This window comes from Microtus ochrogaster, chromosome 1 (assembly GCF_000317375.1).
Source record: "Microtus ochrogaster isolate Prairie Vole_2 chromosome 1, MicOch1.0, whole genome shotgun sequence".
In the NCBI taxonomy this organism is placed as follows: domain Eukaryota; kingdom Metazoa; phylum Chordata; class Mammalia; order Rodentia; family Cricetidae; genus Microtus; species Microtus ochrogaster.
The window spans coordinates 21,016,140-21,026,083 of record NC_022009.1 but is presented as its reverse complement, the minus strand read 5'-3'; the positions used below and the strand labels follow the sequence as shown (position 1 = coordinate 21,026,083).

The following is a 9,944-nucleotide window of genomic DNA, read 5'->3' as shown; positions in this document are numbered from 1 at the left end:
AGAGAGAGAGAGAGAGAGAGAGAGAGAGAGAGAGAGAGAGAGAAAGAGAGAGAGGACCTAGTGCAGACCCGTGCAGGCTCTGTGGTTGCTGTTCAGTCCCTTTGAGCCCCTGTGAGCCCTGCAGTTGATTCTGTGGGACCATGTTCTCCTGGTGTCATCGACCCCTCTGGCTCCCACAATCCTTCCCCTCTTTTGCAAGGTTCGTCTAGCAACTCAAGAGTGGATCTTGTAGACCACAATATCATGTTAACAATGCCAAAGACTGGAGCTGCCTACTGTAGGCGAACTCAGACACACGATAGACTGATAACTAGTATCTGCAGTGTTGTGGATATGTGAACCACAGAGGCCGCCCCAGCCTCGCCCAGGCAGATGCTCCAAGGCAGCTGCCAGCTGAGTTGCAGGCCATGGAATGTGCTGACCTTCCTTCCTCGGGAAGATGGCACCATGAGGAATGTTATTATTAGCAGGAGAGCATTTGTGCTGATCTGTCAACACTCCCTCATTCAGACTAAGACTGGGCACATTCAGGATGGTATGACCACGGACAATACCCCCTCATTCAGGGTCTTTATGGAACAATGACAAACCCGCAGTGTCACACAGCTGACACATTTCTGAAATCTCTTCTTTTGGTGATGGTCACGCCATACTTGCCCAATTTGCTTCTTGGCTCTCTGGCAATAGTTTCCTTTTCTGGTTCTTTCCTCCATTGGTTTTATTTTCCAGTCAGGGTCTCGTGTTTTCTAGCATGGCCTTGAACTCACCATCCTCTTGCTCTAGGCTCCCCAGTGCTTGGATTGATAGGCAAGTATTCCATCCCCAGATATCCTGCCTTTAAATAGACGATTCCTCAAAACTTACTCCTAGATTTAAAAAAAAAAAAATCCCTTCTCCCTTCTGCCCTTCTTTCTTCTCTTGTTTTCCTTTTTCTACTTTTATTGATTCTCATAGTTTCAATTACCACCTAGTTTGCGAAATCAATTTTAAGTTTTTGTTTTTGTTTTTAGGCAATGTCTCTGTGTAGCCTTGGCTTGCCTGGAGTTCAGAGAGATCCTCCTGTCACTGGGTTCTGAGTCCTGGGATTAAAGGCGTGCCACTATGCCCAGCCTTGTTTCTATTTCAAGTCCATACTTGTCTCTTGGACTCTCAGTGATGTGTTCCACAACCTGACCCAACCCGAGCGCTCAGAACAGAGCGGGTCCCCTTCTCCAGGGTCGCCACACATTCTTCCTAGGAGGTCCTCATCTCAGTAGCTTCACCACACCTTGCCTAATTCCTTCATCCAGTCACCCACTCTCCCACACTGCAATATTCAGATGGGTCCGTTCCTGTCACTTCCTTGTTTATTGTTTTCTCAGGTTTCCCCCTGAGCCCGATCCTCCTGTCTCTCTTCCATTGGCTGCACCAGCCTCTGAACCAATCCCAGCAAAAATTCTTGCATCTCCTCAAAGTCCTAGCAAAGCCTTTCCAGGCCTCTCTTCCTTCCCTGCTTCCTGCTGATGGACATTTTCATTTGTATATTCTTTTTTTTTTTTTTTTTGGTTTTTTGAGACAGGGTTTCTCTGTGGTTTTGGAGCCTGTCCTGGAACTAGCTCTTGTAGACCAGGCTGGTCTCGAACTCACAGAGATCCGCCTGCCTCTGCCTCCCGAGTGCTGGGATTAAAGGCGTGCGCCACCACCGCCAGGCTTATATTCTTGTTTTAAAAGATCTTGTCCTTTCTTTGAAGTAGTTCTAGGTTTGTATGAATTGACAGTGATCCCAGGTGCCTTTCCCCCAGGGGTGAGCATCTTAGATACCCACATACAATAGCAAAGCTACTGCAACCCTCGACCCTTTGTGGGTTTTGTTGCTTCATGTGCTCGTATACACAGCCATATTCGTGAATGTTTGATGTGTGCATCTGCATAGTTCTATGACTTCTTATCACATATGTAACCCCCAGGATCCAAAGCTGTGTCTCCAGCCTCAGGATCCTCTACACCTAAGAATGCTTCTTAAAAAACAGTCGTCTGCCTTCGGTTTGAAAGCCTTCACTGACTTTATAGGCCCAAATGCTTAAATGAGGGCTGTAAGTGCCTATTTAGTCTGGCTTCATTGTCTCCCGGGTGGCCTCTTGCCCCATCACTTTGCAAAGAAGCCTACACTCATGTTCACGGGTCTTTCTCTTCCTTCTGGTTTGCAAAGCTCCTGGCTGCTCAGAGCCTGCTCACTTTGGTCCCTTTACCTGGCATCTCCTCTCCTTCCCACCCAGTTAACTTTTGATCTGCCCAGTACTGACTTAAGCCCCTTTCCCTGGAGTGTTTCCTTGACCGCTCTGGCTAAGAGCTCTCATTGGTTTCCATTGCCAACTCTGCCTTTGCTCTATGGTGTTAGTTACATAATAGTGATTAAATAGTTGTGCAGGGGGTTTTAGTAATTTGAGGTCTCTTTGGAGGGCTTAAGAGTGTCTTGCTCATGGTGTATCTTTTCTGTCTAGCGTAACAGCCAGCTTAGCAGCTGCTAGTGAAACAGTTGCTGAGTTGGTGAGCTCTTCTTAGTGGAAATTGGCTTTTGACAGCTGGGGTATGGCCTGAGACCAGGGAACTGGACAAAATCATCTCGCCTAGGTGGGTGTACGTCCCATGATCTCGGCTCCATTCTTTCCAACAATGTCCTGTCAGAGAACCTGGCCACTTGTAGCCCACACTGCTGAGTCTACAGCTGAAAATGTCCCCACTATGCCCCTTCTGTTTTCACTCTAAGAGATTAGCATAGGAAACAGCTTGGCTAGGATCCTCCTCAGATCGCACTTTGGGATGTTTTCTGGGGCACTAGAGGGCTATTCGTGCAGGGTTTTAATTTAAGGCTTCTTTCTGGCCTCGTCTCTTTCCCCTGTCATCCTACCAGGTTATTTACCCCTACGCTAACACTCACAGAAACTTCAGAGTGGTTTATATCGGCGAGCCCCAAACCTGGTGGGTCCTGATGCTGACGGCCCAGCCAGTGTTTTACCCAAATGAGCAGAGTCCGATGGGCTCTCTGAAGATTCCAGAGGGAAACATGGGGTTCCTGCTGGGATGTGGCTCTGCTGGAGGCTAGGGACAGCACTTAGAAGTCTGTCTGTGAGCACACTTGGTCAGTGATGCTAACACTGATCAGTGCCCCCTGTTAATAGTATCCTTTAAAGAATAAAGGGGCAAACGTTCTGTGCAGTGGGAGCTCTGGAGAAGGATGGGGCCTGGGCTGGGCCAAGCTGCTGGTTCTTTCCAGCAGAAGCAGCAGCAGCGGGATTCGCTCGTCCAGGTCACAGCACTGGGAAACCTAGCAAGTTGTAGCTCCCAGTCATCTGTTCACTCTCGGCCTTGCTCTGTAGACTCAGTGGGGGCTCATGCAGTCCTGCTTGGCAGGTCAAGCTTCAGGGATTTCCTCAGGGCTGTGTGATCTATGGTAACAGCTTAAAAGTCCCTCTCCCTACCTGGCTATAGGTTTAGCTAACGAGGCACTTGTAGGATAGGCCTGGTCCTTTGCTGGGCTTGTCACTCCCTTGACTTACCCACCAGACCCCTTTCTTCTTATGTTCCTGTGACTGCTAAGCATTTGGGTTTTTGTTCATCTCCACTGTGGGCCTGGAAGGAACCACAAAAATACCATCCATCACCCCTAAGCCCTGTCCCCGAAAACCTTATGAGATTCCTGACCCTTCAGGCAATGTCAATAGGCGGTCCCAGCTCCAAGTAGTTCTGAGGAGTTTTTCTGTCCCAGCTTCATCTGGGCGTGGGGTGATGCTGATGTCCCCCCCCCCCCCGTCCCGGGCTGCCTTGGGCTGTTTAGTCCTCTCTGGTCACAGCTATCTACTCTACTTGTTACACTTCCGGGGGACATGGCTCTTGGGGTAAGAGGAACTGGTTGGTAATTAGTACGAAGGCGAATGCCCACTTCTCCGTTCGGCCTCCACCTGGCGTGACTGGAGGCGGTGGTGTAAGGACTGTGCATAGAGCCCCATTCAGGGTCCTGGTCTGTTTCCCAGCCTGTGCTTCCTCTGATTTCCTCTATGCTCCCTCCGAGGAGATGTATCTTGAATTAGTAGCGTTGGGGGTACAGGTCACACTCTTTTTTTCTTAATACTGTTGCCTCTGGCTTCTTCCAGGTCACCCAACTTGCCTGCAGTTCACTCTGAATATGACTGAGGCGGTCAAGACCTACAAGTGGCAGTGCATAGAATGCAAATCCTGCATCCTGTGCGGGACTTCGGAGAACGATGTGAGTTTGGGCGATTCTGTGGCAAGAAGAGGCAGAAGGGCTGGGAGCCCTCTGAGGGGTGGAAAGGAGACAGAGCTCCGCGCCCTGGGTTCCTGCGGAAAATGACTTTCTTTCTAGCCTCTACAACCTTTGGGACCCTTGCACTTTTGCCTTGGGTCCCTCATGCCTTCAGGGAAAGATGCCAGAGGTGGCCATCAGGGGATGTCTTCTTGGTCATTGTCCTTAGCAGCCTGGCTGCTTAGAGCCTCTACTCTCCAGAGTTTAGCAACTGTGGCGGTGGTCAGTGCTTCAGGTGGGATGCATGTGGCTGTTTTCCACCATAGTCTAGTGCATGATCTCAACTGGATGACATAGTAAACACAAGAAATGCAGAATACTCAACAACTATTTTTTTTTTTGTTATGGGCCATCTCAAACATGTACAAAGGCTGAGAGAATAATGATCTCATATACTCTGTCCCAGCTCCAACAATAGCCATTGTGTCCAATCTTATTTCATGAGTACTATTATCTTATCCTTTATGTATGTGTTGTATGTACCTGTTCATGTAGGTGTGTGTACATGTGTTCGTACATGTGGAGTTTGGAGTTCCATATCGGCTGTCTTCCTCCATCACTCCCTATCTTAATTTTTAAGACTGATAACTCACTGATCCAAAAACTCATCCGTTTGGCTAGCTTGGGTAGCCAATGGACCCCTTTTATCTCCAGACACTGCTCCCTTTACCCAAAGCTGGGGTATCACTTTTACACAGTGCTAGGGTCCTGGAATCAGGTCCTCATGTTTGTGCAGCAGACATCTTACCAACAGAGCCATCTTCCTAATCCCTACTTTTCAATCCTAGTCATCATATAATTTCATGGGTAAATATTTCACCTGCACCTTTAAAAGGACAATAGCTGCCTTTTAAGTGAAAATAACCAGCATTTTCCTGTAGCTTCAAGTAATGAACATTTCTACTCACTTAGCTGTCCCTTAAATGCATTGGCTGCAGTTGAGATCCAAATGACGTCTGTGCATTGCAACTAGTTAATCCAGCTTGAAGTTTCTTTTCCCATCTGCAAATAAGACATAGATGTTCCCCCCACCTTACGAATCAGCTGTTCAACGGAGCTCCCAAGCTTTCGTTTGCTTGAACACATCCTCATGGGGTTGACAGTCCCTCTGCCTTGATCCAGAGTCTCTCTGTCTCTTTCTTTGCCATCTTCCTCAGTTCTCTGTGTCTGTCTGTCTGTCTCTTTTCTAGAAGACTACCTAACAGACATCGCTACACACTTTTGATGGAGTCTGTCATCTTTGGTGTCTCTTTTTGTCATGGTACCTCTATTGATGGCATTGAGTAAGATCATCTCATTAGAGGCTGAAAACTAGGCATTTTCTTATTTGAATTTGGATTTCTTTTGTTTATTAACTGGGGTAATTCCATAGTAAGACACTTACCCATGGTGCCCTTTGGTACTGTATACAAAAGGCAGCCATATGTGCTTGCTTTTTTCCCTTATCAGTGTGTAAGATAATATGATAGTTAAGCTATCTATTCATGGGCTTGGGAGATGGCTCCATGGGTACGAGCAGGGACTGCTATTTCAGAGAACTCGAGTTCAGTTCCCAGCACCCACATCAGGTGACTTACCACTGCCAAGGCCAGCTCCATGGTAGCACTCTCTTCTGGGCTATGGGGACCTCCACTGACACATACACACCACCTGATCCTAGATGCACCTACATATGCATAATTAAAAATAAAACAAAGCTTAACAAAATATCATCTAGTTATGAAAATAAAAGACACTCAAGAAAACATGAATTATAAGATTGCTTCTAAACACAAGAAAATGTTTATATTTTCTAATTGAGCCCATATCATGTTTAATGAGAAAATAGTTGATATATTTCCACCAACATTAGGAACTTGGTGTGGGAAGGATGCTCCACATGCTGCTAGCATTCAGTGTTTTTGTAGATATACTAGTTAGTACCGTTTGACAAGAGAAATAGATTAGAGGCACAAGGACAGATGACAATACCAGTTGAGTATTGTTAATCCACAGAGGCCTGCAGAATCTAGAGCTTTACAAATACCACTATGATGCCACAGCTGGAAAATTCTACTGCACCAAAACTTTATCTCATGCATGAAATCATTAAAAAGTATAGCATAAGACCTCCTTTAGGATATGTGTATGAAGCCTATATGAAACACATGGATTTTGCCTTTCTTCTTGGATTTCAACTCAAAGATGCCTCATTATATACACATAAATTAGAGACACTTCTAGTTTCAAGTACTTCGAGTACAGGGTATTTAGCCTGTACTATGACACTATTTTCATGAGATGTGACAGTATGTCAGGAAACCATAGAGAATCAGTGATAGGGCTAACTTGAGTATGCAAAATGAAAACGAGGAGCTGGAGATTGGCTCAGTGGTTAAGCGTTTACACTGCTCTCGCAGAGGATCTGAGTTCTGTTCTGAGCATCTATTCCCAGGGCCTCGCTGCTGTCGTTGGACTCCAGCTCCAAAGGATCAGACACCTCTGGCCTCTGCCAGTAGCTGCACTCATGTGTACATACCCACATGTAGACAGAGAGACACACAATTAAAAATAGATCTTACAAAAGTAAAAACTAACCAATTAGTAAACATTGCTTTATTTACAGTACACCAAGAAGCCATATTTACAAATATGCTTAACAGAAGGTATGCAAAGTCTATATGAACAAAAAAAAATTATAATGCATTTGAAAACATAAAGGTCTGGTGGAACGGTGTCCTCTGCTATTGGAGAAAAAGACTTAACACTGCAGAGACGTCAGTTCAGCCCATGTTAATTTGCAAATGGACACCAGGAGCAATAACAGCATTAACAAGCCTCCTTTGTGGAGTTAGACAGGCTGATGCTTATGTTTCTGCAGAAGAAGTGGGTTTGGATAGCAGAGGAAGGACTGGGGTGGTATCTCTGTTGTAGAGCACTTTCTAGTCTGCCCAGATCCCTGGGTTCAGTCCTCAACACAGTAGAAACCAAGCAGAGTAGTGTATGCCTGTGATCCCAACATTTGGGGGATGGGGTGGGTAGAAGCAGGAGGATCAGACATTCAAGATCATCCCTGCCTACTTACTGAGTGAGCTTTGGGCCAACCTGGGCTACATAAAACCCAGGCTCAAAAAAGAAAATGGCCAAGGAAATTCTGATAAACTGTGCTGGAAACGGGAACTAGCAGACATTAGATCTTTCGGGGAGCCCCCAGAGTGGAATGGTTGTGGTAGTGATGTGTGAGCGGACAAATAGACCAGCTGGGAGAGAATAGAAAGCCCATGAATAGCCCCACCCACATACGGGATAGAGTATAGGATAAAGGTTGCATCTAAAATTACGGTGTAAAAGATAGACTTTTTAATGAATGACGCTGGGACAATAGGGGAGTCGTTTGGGAGAAGACAAAATTAGTTTCGTATCTCACACCCAGACATAAGAACAATCTCCAAATAGACAGGGAATTTAAATACCAAAACTAAGACCAGACCAGCGCCAGATTCCTCTTTCTCTTCAACTCCAGGAAAAGTTTTCCAGTTGATTCAAAATAGAGAAACAATAAAACGAAATATTGAAAAATTAGACTATGGAAATTTGCATAGTCAAAAACCATGAGTCAAAGGATGACTGACAAGCTGGGAGAACCTGTAGCAGGTGCAGGTGAAGTTCCAACGAACCCAGGATGTAAAGAACTCTGATAAATGAGAGATATACAGCCAGGAACTTGATAGACAAGGAGAAGCAGACATGAACGATGATTCGTAAACAATATAAAAATGACCTTTAAACATTGAAATAAATACTCAAACACCCACAATGAAAGAAACTCAAAGCAAAACCAAGATCCCGTTTCTTGCCTATCCGATGGGCAAAATTTTTTCAACTATAACAATATATGAAACTAGAGAAAAATTAGTTTTTATATCTAGTATTAGAGGTGATGCAAAGTGGCATGGTCCTTCTGGGGAGGGGGATTTGATGATCTCTAACAAAACTATGACACACTTAACTTTTGACTGAGCCACCCCATCTGTGGGAGTCTACACTGAAGGATACATCCTACTACAGAAGTATATGTCTGTGAGATGGTTTATTAATTAAAATATCAGAAATAACCTCAGTGTGCGTGCGTAGACAAATGATCAAATAGACATCGGCACAGCTGTGCAGCGAAGCTGTATAGAGCATGGGGAGGGTATCTGTGCATGGATGTGCAATAATTTCCATGATACGTGGACAAAACCAAAGTTGATCTTGCTCTCTGTTGATGGTAGGCTGCGTTTATTGGAAGGAAAGGGCTATATAAGGAACTACACATACATCTGTGCACTTATACAAAAGAATAAACAAGGAGGTAACGGGAGTGGGTATCTTCCGGAGTGGACAGAAATGGGGAGGAGAAATACAGTGATGTGGGAATGAGTGGGGATAAGGGAGGACCAGCATGACCTTGGGGATACTTGGAAAGCTTGAATCAAGAGTAAGTTTCAGAGACAGATACATACTTAATGCTAACCAGGAGGCTAGAGATGCTAAAATGGAGCAAACAGAAAGCAATGAATCTATCTATACAACAAGCAGATAGCAGAACCAGACTGAGGAGCTGGAGAAGAACCAGCCTAAGTAGTTTTGGAAAATGGTGTTTTGACTGTGTGGTGCAAGACTAAAGACAGACACAGCTGCATCACAAATGCTGTGCCCCAGCTAAGAAATTTATTTTTGTGGGTGTATGGATTAGTAATTCTGAAAGTGACTTTATATGTCTAAATGAATAGCTGAATATTATGATGGAGAGTCATAGTTCTACACGCCAGAGCAAGAATCACCATAAAAGAGGAGGGGAGGAGCCTGAATCCTGTGATTTTATATTGGAGTGTGCGTGCGTGTGTGTGTGTGTGTGTGTATAAACTCATGTTCAGTAAGCATATATGGTCATATAAGCATATATGAACGATACAGATATATAAATGTATATATATATACTATATATACAAACATTTATTTCTGAGACCTGTTGGCAAAGAAGACTATGTTAGTCAGCTTCTCATTACTACAGTAAAGTGCCAATTAATTTATAAAGAGGAAAGAATTACTTAACTCATAACTTTGGAGGTTATGAAAGTTTCAGTCCAAGATCAAGTGGCCCAGTACTTTGGGATTTTGGTGAGGATACTTAACAGGGAAAGTATGTAACAATAAAGTGCTCATATAACAAAACAGAGAGAGAGAGAGAGAGAGAGAGAGAGAGAGAGAGAGAGAGAGAGAGAGAGAGAATATGAATATAAAGACCAGGGTCCCACAGTCTTTTTCAAAGTATATCTTCAGTGATTTAAAGCCCTGTGATGAGACCCCACCTCCTAGAGGTCTCAAGCACTTCCCCAATACCATTGCCCTGGGTACCAAACTTATGTAAACCTTAGGGACCATTACTCATCTTCAAACCTAGCAAGGACCTAGAAGCACTGAGGACACCCAACACCCAGAGATTGGTTCTACACAGTATTCCCTAGTGAAAGGTGCTAAAGATTCTTACAGAAATGACTAGTGCCAGGCCAGGCGGTGGTGGTGCACACCTTTAATCCCAGCACTCGGGAGGCAGAGGCAGGCGGATCTCTGGGAGTTCGAGGCCAGCCTGGTCTACAAGAGCTAGTTCCGGGACAGGCAC

General features: G+C 44.9%; 1 protein-coding gene across 1 annotated transcript in view; it reads left to right on the top strand.

The window, feature by feature from the left end:
• Dpf3 (double PHD fingers 3) overlaps positions 1 to 9,944 on the top strand; it is a 271,575-nt gene that overhangs the window by 253,311 nt on the left and 8,320 nt on the right. Inside the window, exon 9 of the mRNA XM_013347204.2 lies at positions 4,131 to 4,243. Within this exon, the coding sequence (XP_013202658.2) occupies positions 4,131 to 4,243 (113 nt within the window). The remainder of the gene's footprint in view (positions 1 to 4,130; positions 4,244 to 9,944) is intronic.